The 24960-nt window shown below is 51.2% G+C and overlaps 1 protein-coding gene across 1 annotated transcript in view; it reads left to right on the top strand.

Moving 5' to 3' along the window:
- Positions 1 to 442: 442 nt before the first annotated feature.
- Positions 443 to 24960, top strand: part of LOC144790700 (solute carrier family 12 member 9-like) — a 525473-nt gene continuing 500955 nt past the window's right edge. The window contains exon 1 of the mRNA XM_078665423.1: positions 443 to 774. Coding sequence (XP_078521549.1) covers positions 594 to 774 — 181 coding nt within the window. The 5' untranslated portion in view covers positions 443 to 593. The remainder of the gene's footprint in view (positions 775 to 24960) is intronic.

The raw sequence follows: 24960 nt of genomic DNA, 5'->3' as shown, positions 1-24960 counted from the left end.
TTTCCTGTCCCTGTCTCACCTCTGGATTCTCCCCTGCCCTGCTGTTTCTTTCCTGTCCCTGTCTCACCTCTGGATTCTGCCCTGCTGTTTCTTTCCTGACCCTGTCTCACCTCTGGATTCTCCCCTGCCCTGCTGTTTCTTTCCTGCCCTGCCCTGCTGTTTCTTTCCTGTCCCTGTCTCACCTCTGGATTCTCCCCTGCCCTGCTGTTTCTTTCCTGTCCCTGTCTCACCTCTGGATTCTGCCCTGCTGTTTCTTTCCTGTCCCTGTCTCACATCTGGCTCCCCGCCCCTCCCTCTTGGCCTCTTCCCCGCCCACCCTCACGTCTGCCCCGCCCACCCTCACCTACGCTCCTGACAATTTTTTCCAGCCCCGCCCACTTTCACCCCTGCCCCTCCCTCTTTGTCTAGGCCCCGCCCACCCCACCTTTGCTCCTCCTACCCCCCTGCTCTCAGGGAAGTGACAGCAGAGTAGGTCCGCTGGCCGGGGCTCCCTGCGCTGGGAGCGGAGCAGACTCACAGGACCGGTGCCAGGACCCCCCCGGAGCTCGGACCCCCCTCCAGCCCCCCCAGCTGACCCCTTTCCCTCCCGCACCATGTCGGAGCGCAGCCCCCTGCTCACCTACCGCCTGGTCAGCATGTCCACCGAGGTGGAGGCGGCGGGCGGGGGCCCCCCCAAGGGCAAGGGGGCCCGCCGGAAGAAGCTCTCCACCTTCTTCGGGGTGGTGGTGCCCACCCTGCTCTCCATGTTCAGCGTCGTGCTCTTCCTCAGGATCGGTGAGTGCTGGGGGTGCAGGGGGGCTGGGAGGGGGAGAGGTATCACTGAGAGGATGAGGGAGGTGTCACTGAGGAGGGAACAGGGCGACCTGCCAGTGAGGAGGGGGGCTGAGCTGTCACTGAGGTGAGGCCAGAACTGTCACTGAGGAGGACAGAGGTGTCACTGTGGAGGGAGGGTAGAGACTTCACTGACACTGAGAGGATAACGGAGGTGTCACTGAGGAGGGAACAGAGCGACCTACCAGTGAGGAGGGGGGGTTAAACAACCCAGGAGGGGGAGGGGGGACAGAGCTGTCACTGAGGAGAGGGATGGAGATGTCCATTTTTTTTTAATCTATGCGATTTTATATAGCGCGGACTTTACCCGAAGGTGTCAGAGCGCTTTACAATAGGAACTGATACATGAGAACATTACAAGTGAACGAATTACAAAAGCAAAAATAAAGTTACATGAGGCGAAAGTGAGGAGTGAGGAGTGACTGAAGGGTAATGAGTGAGGGAGTGAGTGAGGAGGGAATGAACTATCACTGAGGTGAGGGCAGAACTGTCACTGAGGAGGGCATATGTGCCACTGGGGAGGGAGGGTAGAGACAGGGTAACGGGAGTGTCACTGAGGAGGGGGTCAGGTGTCACTGAGTGGAGAGGGCAGTTATAACAGAAGAGGGCACATCTATGACTGGGGGGTTGTGTGTGTGTATAACTGAGGTGGAGAGCAGGCCTGTCACTGAGGAGAGAGCAGGCCTTTCACAGAAGAGAGAGCAGGCCTGTCACTAAGTTGGGAACAGACCTGTCACTGAGGTGGGGAGCAGGCCTGTCACTGAGGAGAGAGCAGGCCTTTCACAGAAGAGAGAGCAGGCCTGTCACTAAGTCGGGAACAGACCTGTCACTGAGGTGGGGAGCAGGCCTGTCATGAGGAGAGAGCAGGCCTTTCACTGAAGAGAGAGCAGGCCTGTCACTAAGTTGGGAACAGACCTGTCACTGAGGTGGGGAGCAGGCCTGTCACTGAGGAGAGAGCAGGCCTTTCACTGAAGAGAGAGCAGGCCTGTCACTAAGTTGGGAACAGACCTGTCACTGAGGTGGGGAGCAGGCCTGTTACTGAGGAGAGAGCAGGCCTTTCACTGAAGAGAGAGCAGGCCTGTCACTAAGTTGGGAACAGACCTGTCACTGAGGTGGGGAGCAGGCCTGTCACTGAGGATAGAGCAGGCCTGTCACTAAGGTGGGTAGCAGGCCTGTCACTGAGTCTAGAAAAGGCCTGTCACTGAAGTGAGAGAAGGCCTGTCACTAAGTGGGAACAGACCTGTCACTGAGGAGAGAGCAGGCCTTTCCCTGAAGAGATTTTCAAAAAGCTTGTTTCTGGTCCAGGGAAGGTATAGCTTGGCAGTTCGGGCTGGACTGTTCCCATGATGCACAGGGTTAGACTGATTTGCATATGGCCATGTCTGAACTGGGGTGGCAGAGTGGGCTAAAGAACGGTGATGGATTAAACCCAGATCTGTTGACTGGGTGTGAGTGTTTGATTGATTCAGATGCTCCGTCCATCACCACCCCCTTTTGTACCGCTTTGTTCGCCATAAGTTGGCAGGGTATGCTCAGACGTGAGTCCCTTGCTCACTTTGCCACTGGATTCAAGCAAGCTGGGCTGAAGAGCCAGAAACCGGTCCTCGGAAGCTTGTTTCCGGTCCAGGGAAGGCATGGCTTGGCAGTTCGGGCTGGACTGTTCCCATGAGGCACAGGGTTAGACTGATTTGCATATGGCCATGTCTGAACTGAGGTGACAGAGTGGGCTAAAGAACGGTGATGGATTAAACCCAGATCTGTTGACTGGGTGTGAGTGTTTGATTGATTCAGATGCTCCGTCCATCACCACCCCCTCACCACCCCCTTTTGTACCGCTTTGTTCACCATAAGTTGGCAGGGTATGCTCAGACGTGAGTCCCTTGCTCACTTTGCCACTGGATTCAAGCAAGACCGGTCCTCGGAAGCTTGTTTCCGGTCCAGGGAAGGCATGGCTGGGCAGTTGGGCTGGACTGTTCCCATGAGGCACAGGGTTAGACTGATTTGCATATGGCCATGTCTGAACTGGGGTGGCAGAGTGGGCTAAAGAACGGTGATGGATTAAACCCAGATCTGTTGACTGGCTGTGAGTGTTTGATTGATTCAGATGCTCCATTGTTCGCCATAAGTGTGGCAGGGTATGCTCAGATGTGAGTCCCTTGCTCACTTTGCCACTGGATTCAAGCAAGCCTGGCTGAAGACGGCTGAAATGCCAGAAACCGGTCCTCGGAAGCTTGTTTCCGGTCTAGGGAAGGCATGGCTTGGCAGTTCGGGCTGGACTGTTCCCATGAGGCACAGGGTTAGACTGATTTGCATATGGCCATGTCTGAACTGGGGTGGCAGAGTGGGCTATGGAACGGTGATGGATTAAACCCAGATCTGTTGACTGGGTGTGAGTGTTTGATTGATTCAGATGCTCCGTCCATCACCACCCCCTTTTGTACAGCTTTCACTGAAGAGAGGCCACCCTGTCACTGAGGTGTAGAGCAGGCCTGTCACTGAGGTGTAGAGCAGGCCTGTCACTAAGGTGGGGAGCAGGCCTGTCACTGAGGTGGGGAGCAGACCGGTCACTGAGGAAAGAGCAGGCCTGTCACTGAAGTGAGAGCAGGCCTGTCACTGAGGTGGGGAGCAGACCTGTCACTGAGGATAGAGCAGGCATGTCACTGAAGTGAGAGCAGGCCTGTCACTGAGGTGTAGAACAGGCCTGTCACTAAGGTGGGGAGCAGGCCTGTCACTGAGGTGGGGAGCAGGCCTGTCACTGAGGATAGAGCAGACCTGTCACTGGAGAGAGAGAGAGCAGGGCTGTCACTGAGGTGTAGAGCAGGCCTGTCACTGAGGAGAGAGCAGGCCTGTCACTGAGGAGGGAGCAGGCCTGTAACTGAGAAGGGAGCAGGCCTTTCACTGAAGAGAGAGCAGGCCTGTCACTAAGGTGGGTAGCAGGCCTATCACTGAGCATAGAGCAGGCCTGTCACTGAAGTGAGTGCAGGCCTGTCACTAAGTGGGGAACAGACCTAACACTGAGGTGGGGAGCAGGCCTGTCACTGAGGTGAGGAGCAGGCCTATCACTGAGGTGGGGAGCAGACCTGTCACTGAGGATAGAGCAGGCCTGTCACTGAAGTGAGAGCAGGCCTGTCACTGAGGTGGGGAGCAGACCTGTCACTGAGGATAGAGCAGGCCTGTCACTGAAGTGAGAGCAGGCCTGTCACTACGTGGGGAACAGACCTGTCACTGAGGTGTAGAGCAGGCCTGTCACTGAGGTGTAGAACAGGCCTGTCACTAAGGTGGGGAGCAGGCCTGTCACTGAGGTGGGGAGCAGGCCTGTCACTGAGGATAGAGCAGACCTGTCACTGGAGAGAGAGAGAGAGAGCAGGGCTGTCACTAAGGAGAGAGCAGGCCTGTCACTGAGGAGGGAGCAGGCCTGTCACTGAGAAGGGAGCAGGCCTTTCACTGAAGAGAGAGCAGGCCTGTCACTAAGGTGGGGAGCAGGCCTGTCACTGAGTATAGAGCAGGCCTGTCACTGAAGATAGAGCAGGCCTGTCACTAAGGTGGGTAGCAGGCCTATCACTGAGCATAGAGCAGGCCTGTCACTGAAGTGAGTGCAGGACTGTCACTAAGTGAGGAACAAACCTAACACTGAGGTGGGGAGCAGGCCTGTCACTGAGGTGAGGAGCAGGCCTGTCACTGAGGTGAGGAGCAGGCCTATCACTGAGGTGGGGAGCAGGTCTGTCACTGAGGTGGAGAGCAGGCCTGTCACTGAGGTGGGGAGCAGGCCTGTCACTGAGGATAGAGCAGGCCTGTCACTGGAGAGAGAGAGCAGGGCTGTCACTGAGGTGTAGAGCAGGCCTGTCACTGAGGAGAGAGCAGGCCTGTCACTGATGAGGGGAGCAGGTCTGTCACTGGAGAGAGAGAGCAGGGCTGTCACTGAGGTGTAGAGCAGGCCTGTCACTGAGGAGAGAGCAGGCCTGTCACTGAGGTGGGGAGCAGGCCTGTCTCTGAGGTGGGGAGCAGGCCTGTCATTGAGGTGGGGAGCAGGCCTGTCACTGAGGTGGGGAGCAAGTCTCCCACTGAAGTGAGGGTGGGGTTAGAGTTGTCCATTGAGGAGGGCAGAAATATTACTGAGGTGAGGGCAGAACTGACACAGAGGAGGAGTGAGCTATCTCTGAAGTGATGGCTGAACTGTCGCTTAGGAAGGCAGAGGTATCATTGAAACGAGGATAGTGCAGTCACTGAGGAGAGCAGAGCGATCACAGAGGTGAGGGCCGAACTAAAGAATCCAGGAGAAGAGCAGAGCTCAGTCACTTAAGAAGATGACATTGGTGTCACTCAGGTGGGGTTAGAACTGCCACTGAGGAATGGAGAGCTCTCACTGAGGTCAGAACAGAGCTGTCACTGAGGGAGGGCGGAACTGACACTGGGTGGAGGGCAGAGGTATCTCTGAAATGAGAGCTGAACTGTCACTGAGGAAGACAGAGCTCTCACTGAGGTCAAAACTGTCACTGAGATGAGGGCGAAACTCTCAGCTAGGAGGGCAGAGCCCTCACTGAGGTGAGGGTAGAATTACAGGAGGAGGGCACAGCTCAACCACTTAGGAAGTGGGCACAGCTGTCACCAAGGTGGAGGTCAGAACTTTCACTGAAGAGGGTCGAACTATCAGTGAGATGAGGACAGAGCTGTCACTGAGGAGTGCTGAGGTATCACTGAGGCGAAGGAAGAACTGTTACTGAGGAGGGGAGAGCTGTCACTTATTCAGAGAGCTAAATAACACAGGGTGGTGGTGGTGGTAAAACCTTCCACTAAGAAGGGTAGAGCTGTTACTGCAGTGAGGGCAGAACTGTCGGGGAGGAGGCAGAGGTATCACTGTCACTGAGGTGAGAGCTGAACTGTCACTGAATAGGACGGAAGTGTCCATAGGAAGGGAGACGTATTTAAATTACGGAGAGGACAGAGTTATGCTAAAAGGAGGGCAGACCTCCCTATCAGGAGGAGAGAGCTATCTCTTCTAAGATGAAAGGCGGAGCGCTCAGTGAGAAAAAGAAAGCTGAACATCACTCAACAGGAGGGCAGAACAATCACAGAGAAGGAAGAAATAACTTTACAGCTTAGTAGAAGGTCAGAACTGTGTACAAAGGATGCCAGAGATACTGCTGACAAGGGGGAGTGGAGACCTCTCACTGAGAGGAGAGCAAACCTGCTATTGAGGAGAGGGCAGAACTACATAACACAGGAGGAGGTCGAAACTATTCCTGATAGGAGAAAAGAGCTGTCTCAGGCAGGGAGGAAATCTTCGAGGAGCACTGGCGGAGACAGGATCACAGGGCAGTAAAATACTCCTAACAAGCATTTACAATGCAACGGTTTCGCCTTCGAAAAAGTTAGAGCTATTGGCATTGTAAATGACAACATTTTTATTTATGTGTTGGTTTTCAAAACAGATAAATAAATGGCACTGTCATTTACAATGCCAATAGCTTAATCTCTCGCAAATGCAAGACACAAACACACAGACCCACACAGAGTCCCACACACATACATACCTACAGAGCCACACACAGAGCCGCACACTTCCAGTAGTCGGTGGGCAGCGTGGAGCAGACCAGCACCCAGCCTGACAGGGCCAGCAGGAAGGCCACGATCTCCCCCGCCATGCTGGCCATGGTCACCGGCGAGGGTCACAGGTGTCAGAGCTGAGGGCACGGGTGAGAGCTCAGGGCAGGGGTAAGAGCTGAGGGCAGAGGGGTAAGAGCTGAGGACACAGGGGTAAGAGCTGAGGACAGAGGGGTAAGAGCTGAGGACAGAGGGGTAAGAGCTGAGGACAGAGGGGTAAGAGCTGAGGACAGAGGGGTAAGAGCGGAGGGCGGAGGGGTAAGAGCGGAGGGCAGAGGGGTAAGAGCGGAGGGCAGAGGGGTAAGAGCGGAGGGCAGAGGGGTAAGAGCGGAGGGCAGAGGGGTAAGAGCGGAGGGCAGAGGGGTAAGAGCGGAGGGCAGAGGGGTAAGAGCTGAGGGCACAGGTAAAAGCGGAGGGCAGAGGGGTAAGAGCTGAGGGCAGAGGGGTAAGAGCTGAGGGCAGAGGGGTAAGAGCTGAGGGCACAGGGGTAAGAGCTGAGGGCACAGGAGTCAGTGAGGGCACAGGTTAGGGCAGCGTGGTGAGGGCTGGAGGCCTGGGTTGAGGTCAAAGGGCACAGGTGCCAGAAGTGAGGGCCTAGGAAGAGCTGAGGGCAGAGGGGTAAGAGCTGAGAGTACAGGGGTAAGAAGTGAGTGAGGGCATGGGGTGAGATCAGATGGCAAAGCAGCAACGTTGGCCTCTGCATTGTCTGAAATAATAGTAAAAATGTCTCCCTAGTGCTCGTTTAGTGCCTTTGGTACTTAAATCCAGCAACTCCAACAGGTAATGAGCCAAGGAAACCACCCTTGCCTCTATGAGACGATCAATCTGTTGCTGTCCCACCACTAGTTGCATGTGCTACTTCTGTGTGGGTGCTCTCTTTGACACAAAGTCACTTTCTACAGCCTTGTGTGGGTTTGAGGCGTGTCAGGTGCCTGCATGGCATAAATGTTCCCTTTACAAAAACTCGTGAGCACTTCTCAAGACTGTGTTGTGGTCCGCAATTGAAAATATGTGCTAATCATTAATATGCGATGGTTATTATAGGCGATATTACACGTATTTGTCCTATTGGTCACGCTTACAGTGTCCAGTTCCTGAACGCAGATTCTACAGGATGTTCGGAACAGGCAACTTAGTTAACAAATAAGACATAAGCAAAATATAAATCATTTCTGCATACATATATACTGACATGATGCTTGGTAAAATTACGTTCGATTGATTAAAACCCTCTATATAAAACCCCATATGTATATTTAAGTGTCAATACATACAATTTCCCCCGTTGCTTTTTATTCTACTCGCTGAGCCTTTCCTTCTGCACTCACCCATTCGCTCGCTGTGTGGCTGAAAGTGTAGAGCGCTACTTGGCTGGCTACGTCCAGAATTCCCCAAATATAGGGATCATGTCTACGCAGAGCAGCCAAGCTAATGTCCAAGCCCTTCTCCAGGAGCAGTCCACTCACCGCTACCCCAGAGGCAGCCATCTTCCCCTCAGCAGGCACCGGCGCCATGAAAACGGAATAAACTGTGGTGTTAAACGCAAAGTTTGTGCTCTTGAGATCTCTGCATTTACTCGAGTGTTTTCAATAGGTGTAGTTTGATTTGTTGTACGTTTTTTCCTAAGCAAAAACAATAACACATAAGCTTTTTCATGCCCTCCTTTCTCTCTGTTTTGCATTTCTTCACTTCCTCTTTATTTCTCCCTTTCTCTCTCTTGCTCGGAGTCTAAATCTGATAATGAAAGATAAATCCCGCTTCCCAGAAATTAGTGCCAGCATTACCACCTGGCCTGGGTATATTAAGCACTGGTCCTGGCTGCAGGCTAAATGGTCGGCTAATTCCTGGAAGTGAGGGAAGTTCCATTTCCTTATGGACATATCACAGTATCACACAAGCTCTCATCAGAGCAGCCCTGCTCCTCCCTGACGGCCTCAGCGTCTGGGTACCCTTAGGGGTGATAAATCGAGCTTTACAAATCTGGAATTATTATTATTATTGTTCCACACCCTATACCTCACCGAGTTAAGCATCCGTTGCTGACATCCGCGTGGGCTGCAGATGTTGTCTTTCAATTGAAGGCAGAACAATTCGGCCTTTCATCCTTCGGAGGTCAATACTGTGAATTGAATTCAACTGGGAAACAGTAACAGCTGGTGTAGGTTTAACACCCAGCTCCATGTCATCAGGGCACTGGGTTTTCAAAACTGGTCTTTTCTGTTCCGAACAAGTGTATTGAGACATGCAAGTCCTATTGGGTGAATGGAAGCAATGCATGACTACATCTCCCAGAAGGCAATGGGAATCGAATGAAAAACAACGGACTGAAAACGGAATAAACTGTGGTGTTAAACGCAGCATGAAAACAAGTTACCTCTAATTATTACAGTACTGTCCCACAGCCATATGCTCTTCTTTGGTCATGTCTGAGTGGAAGTCTAATATCACTAACCCCCCCAATCCCAATCCTCGTCACACTGCTGAGGCATCAATAAGCCACGGGGACTGGGGGAAGGCCTTCTGTTTAGAGAGGCCGCTGCGGCCCCTCCATCTGCCTGTGACTGCCGCGCGGCGCGGTTCCCATCAGGCCTGCTCTTTCGCCCGATCCGAGGGCAGACTCCCTCTAAACCACACCGCCCACGGGCCCCGCATCAAGAAGGGACCTTTGCTAAGAGGCCCTATGCCGCAGTGTGTGTGGGGAAGTGCAGACACGGAGCGGGCCACTTCCAAAGAGAACTTCCTTGCATCCCGTCCCCGGAGAGGCGCCCTTCCCCCCACCGACCCCTCTCGATGCGCGCAGGAGCCTCTCCTACCTTCATGTCGCTGATGATGGTCGGGAAGAGCCCCCCGAGGGCGCTGCACTCCTTCTCCATGCCGGCATCCATATTTCGGCGCTCTCGGTGCACAACACAGTGACTCAGAGCCGGTGCAGGACACGGACGGCGGGAGGGGGCGGGAGAGGACACGGACGGCGGGAGGGGGCGGGAGAGGACACGGACGGCGGGAGGGGGCGGGAGAGGACACGGACGGCGGGAGGGGGCGGGAGAGGACACGGACGGCGGGAGGGGGCGGGAGAGGACACGGACGGCGGGAAACGTGCGCAGGACAGCGAGGGGGGGGCGGAAAGGCACACGGACGGGGCGGGAATGGACAGACTTTCAGTGAAAGGGGAGGGAACGGGAAAAAACGTAACTCCGCCCTGGGAAAAAATCTCGGGAACGCCCCCGAATCTGGTCCGGCCTTGACGGACAGATCCGGCACTCAATGGCTAGCCTCCATTTATGGAGCTAGCCAATGAGAGCCGGGGGACGTTCCCGAAGTCCTTATGGTCAACATAGGATTTCACCTGCGCCGAAAAGCTGCGCAGAGCGCAGCCTTCGGCAGGCGAAACCCAAAAACTAGAGAAAATGTTGCTAATGTAAAACACCACGTGCACTTTATAAACCTATGAAGGATCTGTGACGTCATCCGAGAGGTCAAGAGCAGCGCATTTGAGAGTCCGTTTTGTAGCTAACCCTTAATATTAAATGTTATGTTTTTAGGTCAAGCCTGAGCCAGCACTCATGCGCTGCTCTGGGAGACTTGTTGTAGACGAGTAGCGAATAGAAGCTCCGCCCATGTTTGCCATTGGCTTGTGTCATTGTCTGTCCTACATGCTGGCTTCTGATTCATTAATAGGCTTGTTAGTCCCTCCTTAGTACCACCTCCTCTTCATTTGTCACCTCCCATGGCGACTGGCCCCTTTACTTCGAGTGTTGCACGGTACGTGTTATTTAGACTGTGAGCACCATTTTCTTTAATGAGGGTTCTCCTACTGCCTTCTTTACTTCCCCCTCCCTCCCATTGTACGTGCCTTCTCCCCACTTCCCCGCCTGCACTCCCGTTGTCCGTGCCTTCTCGCCCCCCCCTCCCGTTGTCCGTGATGACTACCATTTGCAATGCAATATGCGAGACCTATTGCACTTCAAATGCTTGTTTAGATTTTGGATCAGACCTTTGTCGTCTCACTTCATCACAACTTTTAAGGGAACATTTCGAATTTTCTTTGTTAGGTTTATGTTCTTAGTAGACAGGGAGGATGCACAGTAACATAATGTTTTCCTCGTAGTTCTGTTCTGTACTGAAACACTTTTAACAGTTGCCAACATTGGCCACTAACACTCCCCATGCCCCCTTGGTCAGAGGATGAGCGCCAGTTGTGCCCTGTGACCAGTGCCCCACCCCCAGTCCATGCTGGGCCTTCCTTGTGCCCGCAGCCTGGTGGGTATAGCAGAAGTTTGAGCAGAATAGATTTTGGGTGTCACAGTACGAACAGCTTCAGTAAAGATATTGAAGATGTTAACGGTAATGTGATATGTGATGTCACAAGTGATCTCACCTGTGACATCATCTTTGACATTAGGTGTGATATGGGGGAGTTATGGCTGTGAGCTCACCTTAACAGGCACATTTCAATGGTTGTATGCTTCTTAACAGAATACTCTTTGACTGAAGTTTTTAAGATATTTTTCTCTTGTTTATTTTGTTGTAATATTATGGTTTATTTTAATTTTGGGCCGGGAGTAACTCGTATAATTCCCATTTAGCGTATGCGCACAACTTCCTAAAAATTCCCCAATATTAAGCAAAATTACCTAAGCGTAATACTGCATTTAAAGCTATTTTCTTTGCACAAAAATGCTCTTTTGCGTCCAAAAGGAGGATACATTTTGCGCTAGTAGTGCTTATCAACAGAACATTTATAGTGAGCACTAGCAGCTGTTTGTGCTCACTAAATATGCATTTGGGTGTGGAACTTTCCCCCTATTTACTCCCAACATTTAACTCTAGTTTCTTAGTGCAAAATGCACCTTTGCATCCGAAATGGACACGATGATATATTTTGTAGGGATGGGCGGAATATGCGTAGTCGCACTACGCAAAGCTCCGAGTAACGGTAAAAAATCTCTGTGAGCATGCAGAGTTCCGCGAACACGCGGAATTGCCTGTTCCGCCCATTCGCGATGCTTTTATTCCTGTTAGTGAATGCTTTTTGTGTGCTCGGGGGAAATATCTTGTGAACACACGTTTTGAAAGCGCAAACAAGTAAAAAATTCTGCGAAGACCCAGATCGCGGAATTTTTGGTAATTCCGCGTTCTCCGCAGAACACGAAATTATCCAAATTCCACGAGCGGTCCCGAATTTACCGCCCAGGCCTAATATTTTGCACTATGAAAATAGCGCTAAATGCAATAAAACATAACCGCAGCGCCAGCGGCTCGCTCTAGCTAAATATGCTCTTGTGGTAGAATGTTTTCCTATATATTACACTTAATTACACCAGCGTCAAAACCACATCATGCCACGGAATCACTGAAATTAATCTGATTACTCTGGCGTAATTAAAATTGCACCCAGTGGCCAGTTGTAATGGTATTTCTCATCTGTGTAAACAACCACGACTTCCTAACTCTCCTGGAGCAAAAGCTAAAGTTAAAGGAAAGTTAAGGTAGTTGAAGTGTCATTTGCGCCTACAGCACAAAACCCCCCAAAGCAATCAAATTCACCAGTGGCAGCAGTACCCTTACCTTTTGTCTCACTCAGATGAATTAATTCAACCTTAAAAACACCTCTTGCCATCACTTGTGAAAAGTAGAAAAGAGAGCCAGGGTGAGTGTGTTGATGAGTGTCTAATTGTGCACATGCTTGTTCAACGCATTGCTGCCCGGGCCTCTGCACTGCCCCACTCGAGGTTACACCACACCACGCCAATCCACTCAAATCCACGCCACTCTACAGCACACCAATCCACTCAAATCCACGCCACTCTACTCCACGCCACTCTACTCTATGCTACTCCACACAGTGCCACTCTATGCCACTTTACTCTATGCCATTCCACTCAAGGCTACTCCACGCCAAACCAATCTACACCATGCCAATCCACTCCACTCGACTCCACTCCATGCCTCTCTACTCTATGCCTCTCTACTCTATGCCTCTCTACTCTAGGCCTCTCTACTCTATGCCTCTCCACTCTATGCCTCTCTACTCTATGCCTCTCCACTCTATGCCTCTCTACTCTATGCCTCTCCACTCTATGCCTCTCCACTCTATGCCTCTCCACTCTATGCCTCTCCACTCTATGCCTCTCTACTCTATGCCTCTCCACTCTATGCCTCTCCACTCTATGCCTCATTACTCTATGCCACTCTACTCTATGCCACTCTACTCTATGCCACTCTACTCTATGCCTCTCCACTCTATGCCTCTCCACTCTATGCCTCTCCACTCTATGCCTCTCTACTCTATGCCTCTCTACTCTATGCCACTCTACTCTATGCCACTCTACTCTATGCCTCTCCACTCTATGCCTCTCTACTCTATGCCTCTCTACTCTATGCCTCTCTACTCTATGCCTCTCTACTCTATGCCTCTCTACTCTATGCCTCTCTACTCTATGCCTCTCTACTCTATGCCACTCTACTCTATGCCTCTCTACTCTAGGCCTCTCTACTCTATGCCTCCCTACTCTATGCCTCTCTACTCTATGCCTCTCCACTCTATGCCTCTCCACTCTATGCCTCTCCACTCTATGCCTCTCCACTCTATGCCTCTCCACTCTATGCCTCTCCACTCTATGCCTCTCTACGCCTCTCCACTCTATGCCTCTCCACCCTATGCCTCATTACTCTATGCCACTCTACTCTATGCCACTCTACTCTATGCCACTCTACTCTATGCCTCTCCACTCTATGCCTCTCTACTCTATGCCTCTCCACTCTATGCCTCTCTACTCTATGCCTCTCTACTCTATGCCACTCTACTCTATGCCTCTCCACTCTATGCCTCTCTACTCTATGCCTCTCTACTCTATGCCTCTCTCTCTATGCCTCTCTACTCTATGCCTCTCTACTCTAGGCCTCTCTACTCTAGGCCTCTCTACTCTATGCCTCTCTACTCTATGCCTCTCCACTCTATGCCTCTCCACTCTATGCCTCTCCACTCTATGCCTCTCTACTCTATGCCTCTCCACTCTATGCCTCTCCACTCTATGCCCCATTACTCTATGCCACTCTACTCTATGCCACTCTACTCTATGCCACTCTACTCTATGCCTCTCCACTCTATGCCTCTCTACTCTATGCCACTCTACTCTATGCCTCTCCACTCTATGCCTCTCTACTCTATGCCTCTCCACTCTATGCCTCTCCACTCTATGCCTCATTACTCTATGCCACTCTACTCTATGCCACTCTACTCTATGCCACTCTGCTCTATGCCTCTCCACTCTATGCCTCTCTACTCTATGCCTCTCTACTCTATGCCTCATTACTCTATGCCACTCTACTCTATGCCACTCTACTCTATGCCACTTTACTCTATGCCTCTCCACTCTATGCCTCTCCACTCTATGCCTCTCCACTCTATGCCTCTCTACTCTATGCCTCTCTACTCTATGCCTCTCTACTCTATGCCTCTCCACTCTATGCCTCTCCACTCTATGCCTCTCCACTCTATGCCTCTCTACTCTATGCCTCTCCACTCTATGCCTCTACACTCTATGCCTCATTACTCTATGCCACTCTACTCTATGCCACTCTACTCTATGCCACTCTACTCTATGCCTCTCCACTCTATGCCTCTCTACTCTATGCCACTCTACTCTATGCCTCTCCACTCTATGCCTCTCTACTCTATGCCTCTCCACTCTATGCCTCTCTACTCTATGCCTCATTACTCTATGCCACTCTACTCTATGCCTCTCTACTTTATGCCTCTCTACTCTAGGGGAGAGGTGTGGCGCCGCGGCCAGGGCGACTGACGCTGGAATCTGGGGATCAGGGTTCGATCCCCGGCTCCGGCGGCAGGTTAGCCCAGCACCATGTGACTCTGGGCAATAGCTCGCTTAATCTTCCCGATGCCCCCCATCGCCTAGAGACCCTTACGGGTGATTGTGCGCTTTACAAATGTGGATTATATGCCTCTCTACTCTATGCCTCTCTACTCTATGCCTCTCTACTCTATGCCTCTCTACTCTATGCCTCTCTACTCTATGCCACTCTACTCCTTGCCACTCTACTCTATGCCACTCTACTCTATGCCACTCTACTCCTTGCCACTCTACTCTATGCCACTCTACTCTATGCCACTCTACTCCTTGCCACTCTACTCTATGCCACTGTATGTGCCACTCTACTCTATGCCACTCTACTCTATGCCACTCTACTCCTTGCCACTCTACTCCTTGCCACTCTACTCTATGCCACTCTACTCTATGCCACTCTACTCCTTGCCACTCTACTCTATGCCACTGTATGTGCCACTCTACTCTATGCCACTCTACTCTATGCCACTGTATGTGCCACTCTACTCTATGCCATTCTACTTTACACCACTCTACTCCATACAGTGCCACTCTATGCCACTTTACTCTATGCCACTCCACTCTAGGCTACTCCACACCACTCGACACCACGCCAATCAACTTGACTCCACTCTACTCTATGCCACTCAATGCTACTCTATACCACTATACTCTATGCCACTCGACACAATGCCACTCTATGCCACTTTACTATACGTCACTCCACTCGGTGCTACTCTACCCCACTCCATGCTACTATACACCACTCAACGCAGCTCTACTCTAAGCCACTCTACTCCATTCTCTTCTATGCCACTCTTCTCTCCGCCACACTACTACAGTTTAGCCATGCTGGCGTACAACATTGCTTAAAGACATTGGCAAAACCAGTAGCTCTCACATAGGCAAGACATATTGGCTTTACCAATGCTTGTTATTTTTATGGCACACATAACAGTTTTCACAAGCATATAAAATTGAGCATATTTCCAGTATATGTAGTGTCTGTAAACATCAAAATGATGGTAATATCATTAATGAAGGTGGTGTACAGTATTGTGAGGGATTTTAACCGCATGTGTGCGGCGGCTTTTCTCGCGCTGCGCGGCTTTTTTTTAAAAGCCCGTTACATGACGAGCTCAGCTCGTCATCAGCGCTTAAGCGGTTAATCGAAGATGGTCAGACTGTTAAAGTTTTGTTCATTGATGTATTTTGGTTGATGTCTGCGAATAACAAATTCAGTAAGATTACACGATACCTAAGCTAAATTACGGTCTGTGTGTGCCAGGTGGGAGAGTTGTCACCATTCGGGCAAGGTCTTTAATTTGATGTTTGGGAATTGTTCAAATCCAAAACCATTTATAAAGGGCCTAATTCCTTTGGTTTCAAGGTGCTAAGTTGCATAAGAACCCCTGTGTCTACTGGCCTAATAAGGCAGAAATCTGTAGGTTTTAATATTGTCCTGAATTCTTCGCCTTCTTCCATCAAACTTATGGTAGAAGAAAAGCATTCCAAAGTCCTTCCAAAGAAGGTTTATCTGCTCATGGTGTTGTCAATGACACCACTCTTGAGCCAGACAGACACCCACTGGTCTATATTCTTCAGCCGCGACATACTTCTCCGTAGTCTGTGTCCAAAACATTGGCCCTAATTTACACAGCACTAATGCATAAATACCAATCCTAAACTTTGCAGGCAACTGTTGTAGCTTTTGGAAGATAGGAGAAAACCTGCTCATTTTTATGTCCACCCATCAACACTTGAGCTGCATAGTTTTTGATTCTTCTGGGGGACTGCTTTGAGCCAATGAGATGAAAGAGTCAGCCACAGTTGTCCATACAGGGCCCAATATGTCTCCATGCTGCAGTTGCTCATACATGTTCAGCAACGTTAGGGCACATTTTAGTTAGCAGACGGAAGCAATGGGTGTATGTTTAGTGAGGTTACTGGCTTGTTTTTACAGAGTTAGGGAGGATCAACAAAGAACTCTATAGATTTTGCCTTTTTTGTAAGTGAGGATTTCAGCCTCACAGACCCAGAATGAGGCCCATGTTGGACCAAAGTTTTAGATGACTTTACTAACTTTGGCTGAGTCTGATATCACGTAAGGGTAAAATACCCCTATGTTATAAAGATATTGCATATAGGGTTCCTTAAAGCTCAAACCCTAATAGCTGGCAACTTCATACACTTGAACACAACACGTGATTTACTAAGTAGGGAAGTGGCAAAGTGTTTGTCATAAAAAAATGTAACCAAAAAAATCAGTGTTGTGCCATGCAAGGCCAGGAGCTAATATCACTATTCACTTCTGTTCCCTGATATCAAACATCCCCCCGGGGTATCTTTCCGATGGAGGAAGTTCCCCTGGATTAGTGAATGGCATATGAGTGCAGCACAAGGAAAACAAATCCCTGGGGCCTCATCGTGGTCTGACACACATCAGGCTGCCGAGACCTGGTGAATTTTAATTGCGTGGCATGAGACAAAGTCCCGGACCTTAGCTCTTCTGCACAAAGTGTGAAATTCCACAAATCCACCCACCTATGACGCTGTATTTGAAAGTTCACCCTGGCCTAACTGCAAGTTAGCAAACCGCTCTACCAAAAGTAAGGCAGATGGCCAATTTTTGTTTAAAGATAATGGGGCTCCAAGGTGACACATCTAACAGATAGCCGGGAACATTTTATTCCGTATAATACAAGGTTTCTTGGTCAGTATCCACTTAGTACCCTGTTAAAGTGTTTGCTTTTGCCCTTTTTCCTGATTTTTTTTATTTGTTACAGATGCGTGCAACAACTTTAAGGTCTGTAGTGTACACAGAAATATTGCGCCATTGTTCTGTAATGTGTTGCAAAACTATATGAAACATTTTGATTTAAGTCAGCATGAAAGCGGACTGTGTGGTTTGGAGTGTGTGGCAACCTTCAGAAAGATCCCCTTGTTTCTCCAGGGAACGCTAACAGTGCAATAAATCAACATTTATATCCAGTTTTAGATAAATCAATGGAAAGGGAACCTGAAGAGGTTATCCTCCCTCTGATTGGTTATTCGGCTGTTGATATTATCCTCAGGAAGTTGCTTCTCACTCCTTTTTTCTGGCTCTGGAGGGGGCACTGTGACGTCACAATAAAGTAACAATTTCAGGTTTTTTTCAGGGGACTCGTGATGTCACAACTGGAGTGTAATAGACTATGAGTATTAGACACAGGTTTTTATACAGGGATTGCAAGTTTCCACGATCATTTACAGGATACGTTTTCCTGTTGTGCATTATGTGGATACTGCAACTTGTGTAGGGGTTCTGTGACATTTATTGGAACAAGGCCCCTGGGAATATTTGGATCAGTGTCTTGTATCCTCCCTGTTAGGACAAGTCTGTCTCTGCTGCCAGGCCATGTTATAAATCCGCGTCTGCCCCACTTTGGGAAAGACCTCTTTAAAGAACACTACATCATGAGGCGGTAAGTGTCTGCTCCAATCACTCTTCAACCGTATCTCCGTGCGCTGCTGCCTTGTGGCTAGGATCGCGCAATACATCCATACATTCCAATCCCTATACCTGTGTCATTCTTGCCCTATCTGATGATGGCACCATCCAGCACTAAGGGTCACATGTACGTAGCTTCTTTGTTGTCGTAAATTTTGCGAACACAAAAAAGCCTTTTTGTATGTACAGAACTCTATTTCGCGATTCAGTGACCTATTACTGAATTACAAAGTGGGTTAGCTATTCGGTATAAGGAAGTGGCGTGTCAAGAAACCGCTCAGCCCTCCACAGGGCTTGGTCGCCCCACTCACTGCTGCCGCTCCTGCCTGCCTTTGCCGTCTCCTGCCTGCAGATTCCTTCGCTCGCTGCCCGCTGCTCCTGGGAATTTCCCGCTGCTCCTGGGAACTTCCCGCTGCCCGCTGCTTCTTGGAATTTCCCGCCGCTGCCTCCCTGCGGCCCCGCCCCCCTGTGATTCCATTCGCCGCCCCGCTCCCGCCACCCAGCTGCTCCTCCCTCCAGGCTCCTTACTTATGATGCCCCCAGAGCGACCGTGCAGCGGACGCGCGCAGCAGGAGCGCCGATTGAGCGCCGAAGGCGCGCCAAAGGTAAGCCCGTCTGCGCCCCTCCGCGCCTGGCCCGCGCCTAGCGCCAGGACCCCTGGCCCTCCCCGCCGAGGCAAGATGACCCGACTGACCTACGACGCCGCCACTCTCAACGCACACAATGCCGGCCGGACCCACGCCTGCTGCCGAGCCACCCCGAGACGCACCCACGGACCCTTCACCTGCTGCACCTGCAAGTTCACCTGCCTCCGAACCTGCCCCGCACCCGCCAAGACAAACACCAGCAGCAACCACCTCAAGTGCATCCTGATCAACACCCGCTCCGTCCACAGACACGCCGTGGAATTCTGGAACCTCCTCGACGCTACATCACCGGACGTCGCCTTCCTCACGGAAACCTGGATGAACGCCTCCTCTGCACCCGCCATCGCCATCCCGGACGGGTACAAGATCATCAGGAGGGACCGCATCAACCAGACCGGAGGTGGCATCGCCATCGTCCACAGGAACACCATCCGCATCACGACCGACGCCAACGACTCCTTCGCCGCAGCCGAACATCTCCACTTCCAGATTCACACCGACCCTAAGATGACCCTCAGAGGCACCCTCGTCTACAGACCCCCGGGACCACGCACACAATTCAGCAAAGACATCACAGACTTCATCAGCCCGCACGCCCTCCCCTCCACTGACTACATCCTCCTCGGGGACCTCAACTTCCACCTGGAGAACAACAAGGACCGCAACACCACTGCCCTGCTGGAAAACTTTGCCAACCTCGGACTCAAGCAACTGGTCAACACCCCCACCCACTACGCGGGCCACACGCTTGATCCCGTCTTCTCTTCCAGCAAGTACATCACCTTCAGCCACGCCACCGGACTCCACTGGACCGACCACAGCTGCGTCCACTTCAGCTTCAAAAGATCCACGACCCACCACCACCCGCAACAGGTACCTCACAGGAATTGGAGCAAGATCACCGCAGACCAGCTCACCACCTCCCTCAGCCAGAGCCCACCCGCTCACACAACGGACCCCAACGAAGCAGCCCGCAACTTCACACAGTGGCTGACCGCCTGCGCCGACAACCTCGCACCACTGAAGAACCCTCCCAGCAGACCGAGAAGCAAGAAGGCCTCCTGGTTCACCGACGAACTCAAGGACTCCAAGAAGAACTGCCGCACCCTCGAGAAAGCCTGGCTCCTTGACCGGACCACCGACAACATGACCGCCCTCAAACACGCTACGCGCAAACACCACCAGCTCATCCGCACCACCAAGAAGAAATCCCTGAAGGAACAACTGGACAACAACGCCCACGACAGCAAAGAGCTCTTCACTATCGTCAAGGAGTTCTCCAACCCCAGCACCGGCACCAACGACATCACTCCGTCACAAGACCTCTGCGACTCCCTCGCCTCGTTCTTCCACCGCAAGATCGCCGACATCCACAACAGCTTCGGCGCCCCACCCACGCACACAACCATCGAACCAACGCCCCCCACCGCCACCCTTCGCACCTGGACCACGGTGACCACCGAAGACACAGCCCGCACGATGAACACCATCCACTCCGGATCACCGACCGACCCCTGCCCACACCACGTCTTCAACAAGGCCGACTCCACCATCGCACCCCAACTCCGGAACATCATCAACGCCTCCTTCAACACCGCCACCTTCCCGGAGAGCTGGAAGCACGCCGAGATCAGCGCCCTCCTGAAGAAACCTACAGCGGACCCCACCGATCTCAAAAACTTCCGCCCCATCTCGCTCCTCCCTTTTCCTGCTAAAGTCATCGAGAAGATCGTCAACAGACAGCTGACCGCCTTCCTCGAGACAAACGGATCCCTCGACCCCTCGCAGTCCGGCTTCAGAGCCAACCACAGCACCGAGACTGCCCTCATCGCAGCCACCGACGACATCCGGACCCTGATCGACAAGGGGGAAACAGTGGCCCTCATCCTCCTGGACCTCTCTGCTGCGTTCGACATGGTCTGCCACCGCACCCTAGTCCAGCGCCTCAGCAACATCGGCATCCAAGAGAAGGCACTGGAGTGGATCATCTCGTTCCTCTCCGGAAGAACACAGAGTCCGCCTCCCCCCGTTTCACTCCGAGGCCACCGAAGTCATCTGCGGCGTCCCGCAAGGATCTTCACTCAGCCCCACCCTCTTCAACATCTACATGAAACCTCTCGCAGCCATCGCACACCAGCACAACCTCAACATCATCTCTTACGCCGACGACACCCAGCTGATCCTCTCCCTCACCAGAGACCCCGACACCGCCAGAACCTGCCTACACGAAGGGATGTAAGACGTCGCCGAGTGGATGAAGGACAGCCGCCTGAAACTGAACTCGGACAAGACAGAAGTCCTCATCCTGGGATCTTCGCCCTCCGCCTGGGACGTCTCCTGGTGGCCCCCAGCCCTGGGCACCGCACCCAAGCCAACCGACCACGCACGCAACATGGGCTTCATCCTGGACCCCTCCCTCTCGATGACCAGACAAGTCAACGCCGTCTCCTCATCGTGCTTCAACACCCTGCATATGCTTCGCAAGATCTTCCGCTGGATCCCGACCGAGACCAGGAAGACTAGCACCCAGGCACTCGTCACCAGCCGACTGGACTACGGAAACGCCCTTTACGCCGGAACCACAGCCAAGCTACAGAAAAGAATCCAGCGCATCCAGAACGTCTCCGCCCGACTCATCCTGGATGTCCCCCGACGCAGCCACATCTCCAGCCACCTGAGGAACCTGCACTGGCTCCCCGTCGACAAGAGGATCACGTTCCGGCTCCTCACCCACGCACACAAGTCTCTCCACGACCTGGGCCCCAAGTACCTCAACGACCGCCTGACCTTCTACACGCCCACCCGCCAGCTACGGTCCACCAGCCTCGCCCTCGCAGCCGTACCACGCATCCGAAGACCCACCGCGGGAGGAAGATCCTTCTCTTACTTGGCTGCCAAGACTTGGAACTCCCTCCCCATCCACCTTCGGCTGACCCAGGACCATCTCGCCTTCAGGAAACAACTCAAGACCTGGCTGTTCGAGCAGTAGCATACCCCTCCCCCCAAGCGCCTTGAGACCCTCCCGGGTGAGTAGTGCGCTATACAAATGGCATGATTGATTGATTGATTGAAGAAACCAGCGAGTGGATCACCACCTGCAGGAAACTAGCGAGTGGATCACCACCTGCAGAAAACCAGCGAGTGGATTATGACCTGCTTGAAACCAGTGAGTGCATCCTGACCTGCAGGACACCAGCGAGTGGATCACAACCTGCAGGAAGTGGATCACGACTAGCCAGAAAACGAGTTGGTCACCACCAGCAGGAAACCGGTGAATGGATCACCACCTGCAGGTAGCGTAGAGAGAGCTGGCGATGAACCAAGAAAAAGCCAAATTCTGCTGGAATCTGGTGATAACCCAAATGGAGTCTGTAGCCATCAGCTGCTTTTGGTAACTCAAAATGTCAACTTGCCCTTGGGTTCAGGCAAAGTATTTATGGTCCAGAACCAATTTGTTACATAAGAGAATGTGTTGGACATACCATACCCTTATAATGTTCACCAGAGCAGCCGGACACTGGTTAGATATGGATTGGGCCAATGGGTTTAGAGATTGGATTCTTCAACGCACAGATCATGGTGTCCAGGTATTGTTTTCTTCAATGCGGTCAGAGTGGGCAGCAGTGAATTATTATAAACTTTTAAGCCTAGATATTGCAGGATTACTTTTTGCAATCACAGGAAGTCGAAGGTTAATATTATTGGTAAAGGCACTGCTTGTCTCTGAAGATTAGAAGGTGTTATATTGTATTACATAATTGATATAGCGCTTCAGACAAGGCCTGCTTTCATCGTGATTGTTTCATCAGGAGGTCCTTTCATTGTCCATGTTCGGAAGGCTGTGGGTTTCGAGTGCGCATTTAACCCCTCCCATGCTGATGACGAGCTGAGCTCGTCATCAGCCACGGTGCTCGCGTGCTCATGATGAGCTGAGCTCGTCATGGCCGTTAGAACGCTCACACGTGGGGATAATTCCCCTGCTGTGCTGAGCGTTCTATGGAACGGGCGTGGCCATGACAAGCTCAGCTCGTCATCAGCACACGAGCACCGTGGCTGATGACGAGCTGAGCTCGTCATCAGCACCGGGGCACTGTGTGCGCCCCCCGCCCCCAGCACAGTGGGGGAATACCCCCCGCAGCGGAGGGGTTAATGGGCGCGTTGGGTGCAGTGCCTGAGGATCAAAGACTTGCTCCAATCGGAGCTTAATTTGTAGAAGAATGAGTGCTGGTGCCCAAATCTCTGCTCAGAAGCCCACAACTGGTGAAATTGAAAGTCGGTGCCCCAATACCATGGTTGCGCAAGTCTTGAATCCACCTCATGCCTCTTTCATCCACTATCAGTCACTCCCTGCCCCTTTATCACAGGCCTGCAGGTTCCCGCTTTCTCCCTTTGTGACCGATTTTCCGTCTTTCTCTTCCTTCGTCTTTCCCTGTTGTGTCTTTTCTTTGTTTTGCTCTTGTAAGTGTCTGATGCAGAAAAATAAGTGCCAGTCCCCAAACATTAGTGACGGTGGCCCCCACCGGCTCAAATTAAGAACTGGCTTATAATCGTTTGGAACATACAGGCCTATCCTGTCTAATGAATTGAGTCCTAGCCAAAACAGTATGCATTTATGTAGCTGGGTGTTTTAAATTCGTAAACAATTCAATGAACTAGGCCAGGGCGTAATTTTTATTACGCTGGCGTAATCAGTCATTTCGATAATTCCATGTTACTCTTTGATGCAGAATTACAGATAATAAACATGATTATGCCTGCTTGCCTAATTCAGTAACTTTGGGGGAAAACAATCTTAATGCGATTGCACATTTAGTGACCGCGAGCGGCCGTGCGTGCTCGCTATTTGTGTTATGCTGCATTTTGATCTATTTCTTAACTTACAATTAATCCTGGTACCACTTTGGACGCAAGTGTACTTTTTACACCAAGGCAGAGCACTAGTTTCCAGGAGTAAGTTGTTTGGAAAATTCTACCCCAACAGACATTTAGCGCTGTTTCTTAGTGAAAAACGCTTTCTTGCTCCCATTTTGGACGTGAAGGGGGCATTTTGCAATAAGAAAATAGTCCTAAATGGAGGGGGTACGTTGGGTAAAGATCCTACCCCACGAGCACATTTAGCGAGTGTCTGTGGCCACTCGCGCTTGCTATTCATGTTTTGTTGCATTTAGCGCTATTTCTTTGCGTAAAATACATTTTTGCACATATTTGGACCCAAGGGGGCATTTTTGCACTTTAGATATATCCCTAAACATAGATTTACTCTTCTTGTGTAGTAATAAGTAATCTCGTGTAATTTATAGGTAATTCAACATGCCTCCGCTGCACTGACAGAAACTACAATTTCCTACAATTAGTGAGGAGGTGATATTGCCCCACTCTGCAGTTCCCTACCCAAATTAGTTTACTGTGTTACTATATCCACCCAGTGCAGAACTTAGATTCTCTGTTTCACAACTTCTCGTGGCTGCCACACTTAAGCTGTGCTCATCATTTTCCTCTTAAACATCTTCCTCTTTTGAGCTACTCCACTATTAAGCTGACCCTCCCCAATTTGCATAAACATGATCCTTGGGGGCAAGGGGAAAGTTTGTGAACTCCTGGGCCACTGTGTACTCACCACCTCATCTCCCTGTCTAGTGTTGTGGGATTGTGCAGTGTTGCTGCGGGTCTGTAATAGGCATGGGTGGCAAATTCCGCTCCGCTCGCGGAATTTGTGGAATTTGGAAACGCGAAATTGCCCAAGATTCTGCATTCTGCGACTTCGCGAAATTTTTTGCTTGTTCGCATTCTCAAAATGCGTGTTTGCGAGATATATCCCCCATAGGATGCAAACAGCGATTGCGAATAGTAAAAAAGCATCGCGAACAAGCAATTCCGCGTGATCGCGGAATTTCTGCGTGTTCACGGGGTTGTTTTACCGTTTCACAGATTTGCGTAACGCGATTATGCAAATTCCACCCACCCCTTTTTTTTCTTTTTTTCTTTTTCTTCTTTTTTCTTTTTTTTTAGTCCTCATTTCACCATTGGCATCTGCAAATGAACACTTACAACCCGATTCCATTCTGGACGCCCAGGCCTGATGTTCTTGCTTTCACCTGGAGCCAGCCCGGCCTGCCCCTTTGTCCGAGGCATGGTGTAATCATAGGACCTTTTCGGGGCCTTAGACCAGCCTCATTTCTCTACCCCATATTATCAGAGGTTCCCAAACCGTGCTATTTACATTATGTGCCATACCAGATTCTAGACGTGCAATACCCAATGCTGCTCGCAGCCAGTTTTCGTAAAGAGGCGGGCTAGCGTCCTTCCATAACTTGCAAATCTCTCTGCGGGCAATAAGAATTAAACTAAAAAATAAAGCCACTTGTGTCACCCTTAACCCACTTATAAGATCAGTATCCAAACCAAACAAAACTCTAACTATATTCAGACTTAGTTTAGCTTTAAAAATACTCTCCATAGCCTTCTCTACATTAACCCAAAAGGGACCCAAGATAGGACAATCATAAAAGATGTGGATGTCATCCGCCTCAACTAATCCACATCT

This window comes from Lissotriton helveticus, chromosome 11 (assembly GCF_964261635.1).
Source record: "Lissotriton helveticus chromosome 11, aLisHel1.1, whole genome shotgun sequence".
Classification (NCBI taxonomy): Eukaryota; Metazoa; Chordata; class Amphibia; order Caudata; family Salamandridae; genus Lissotriton; species Lissotriton helveticus.
This window is presented reverse-complemented; position numbering and strand designations above follow the sequence as displayed.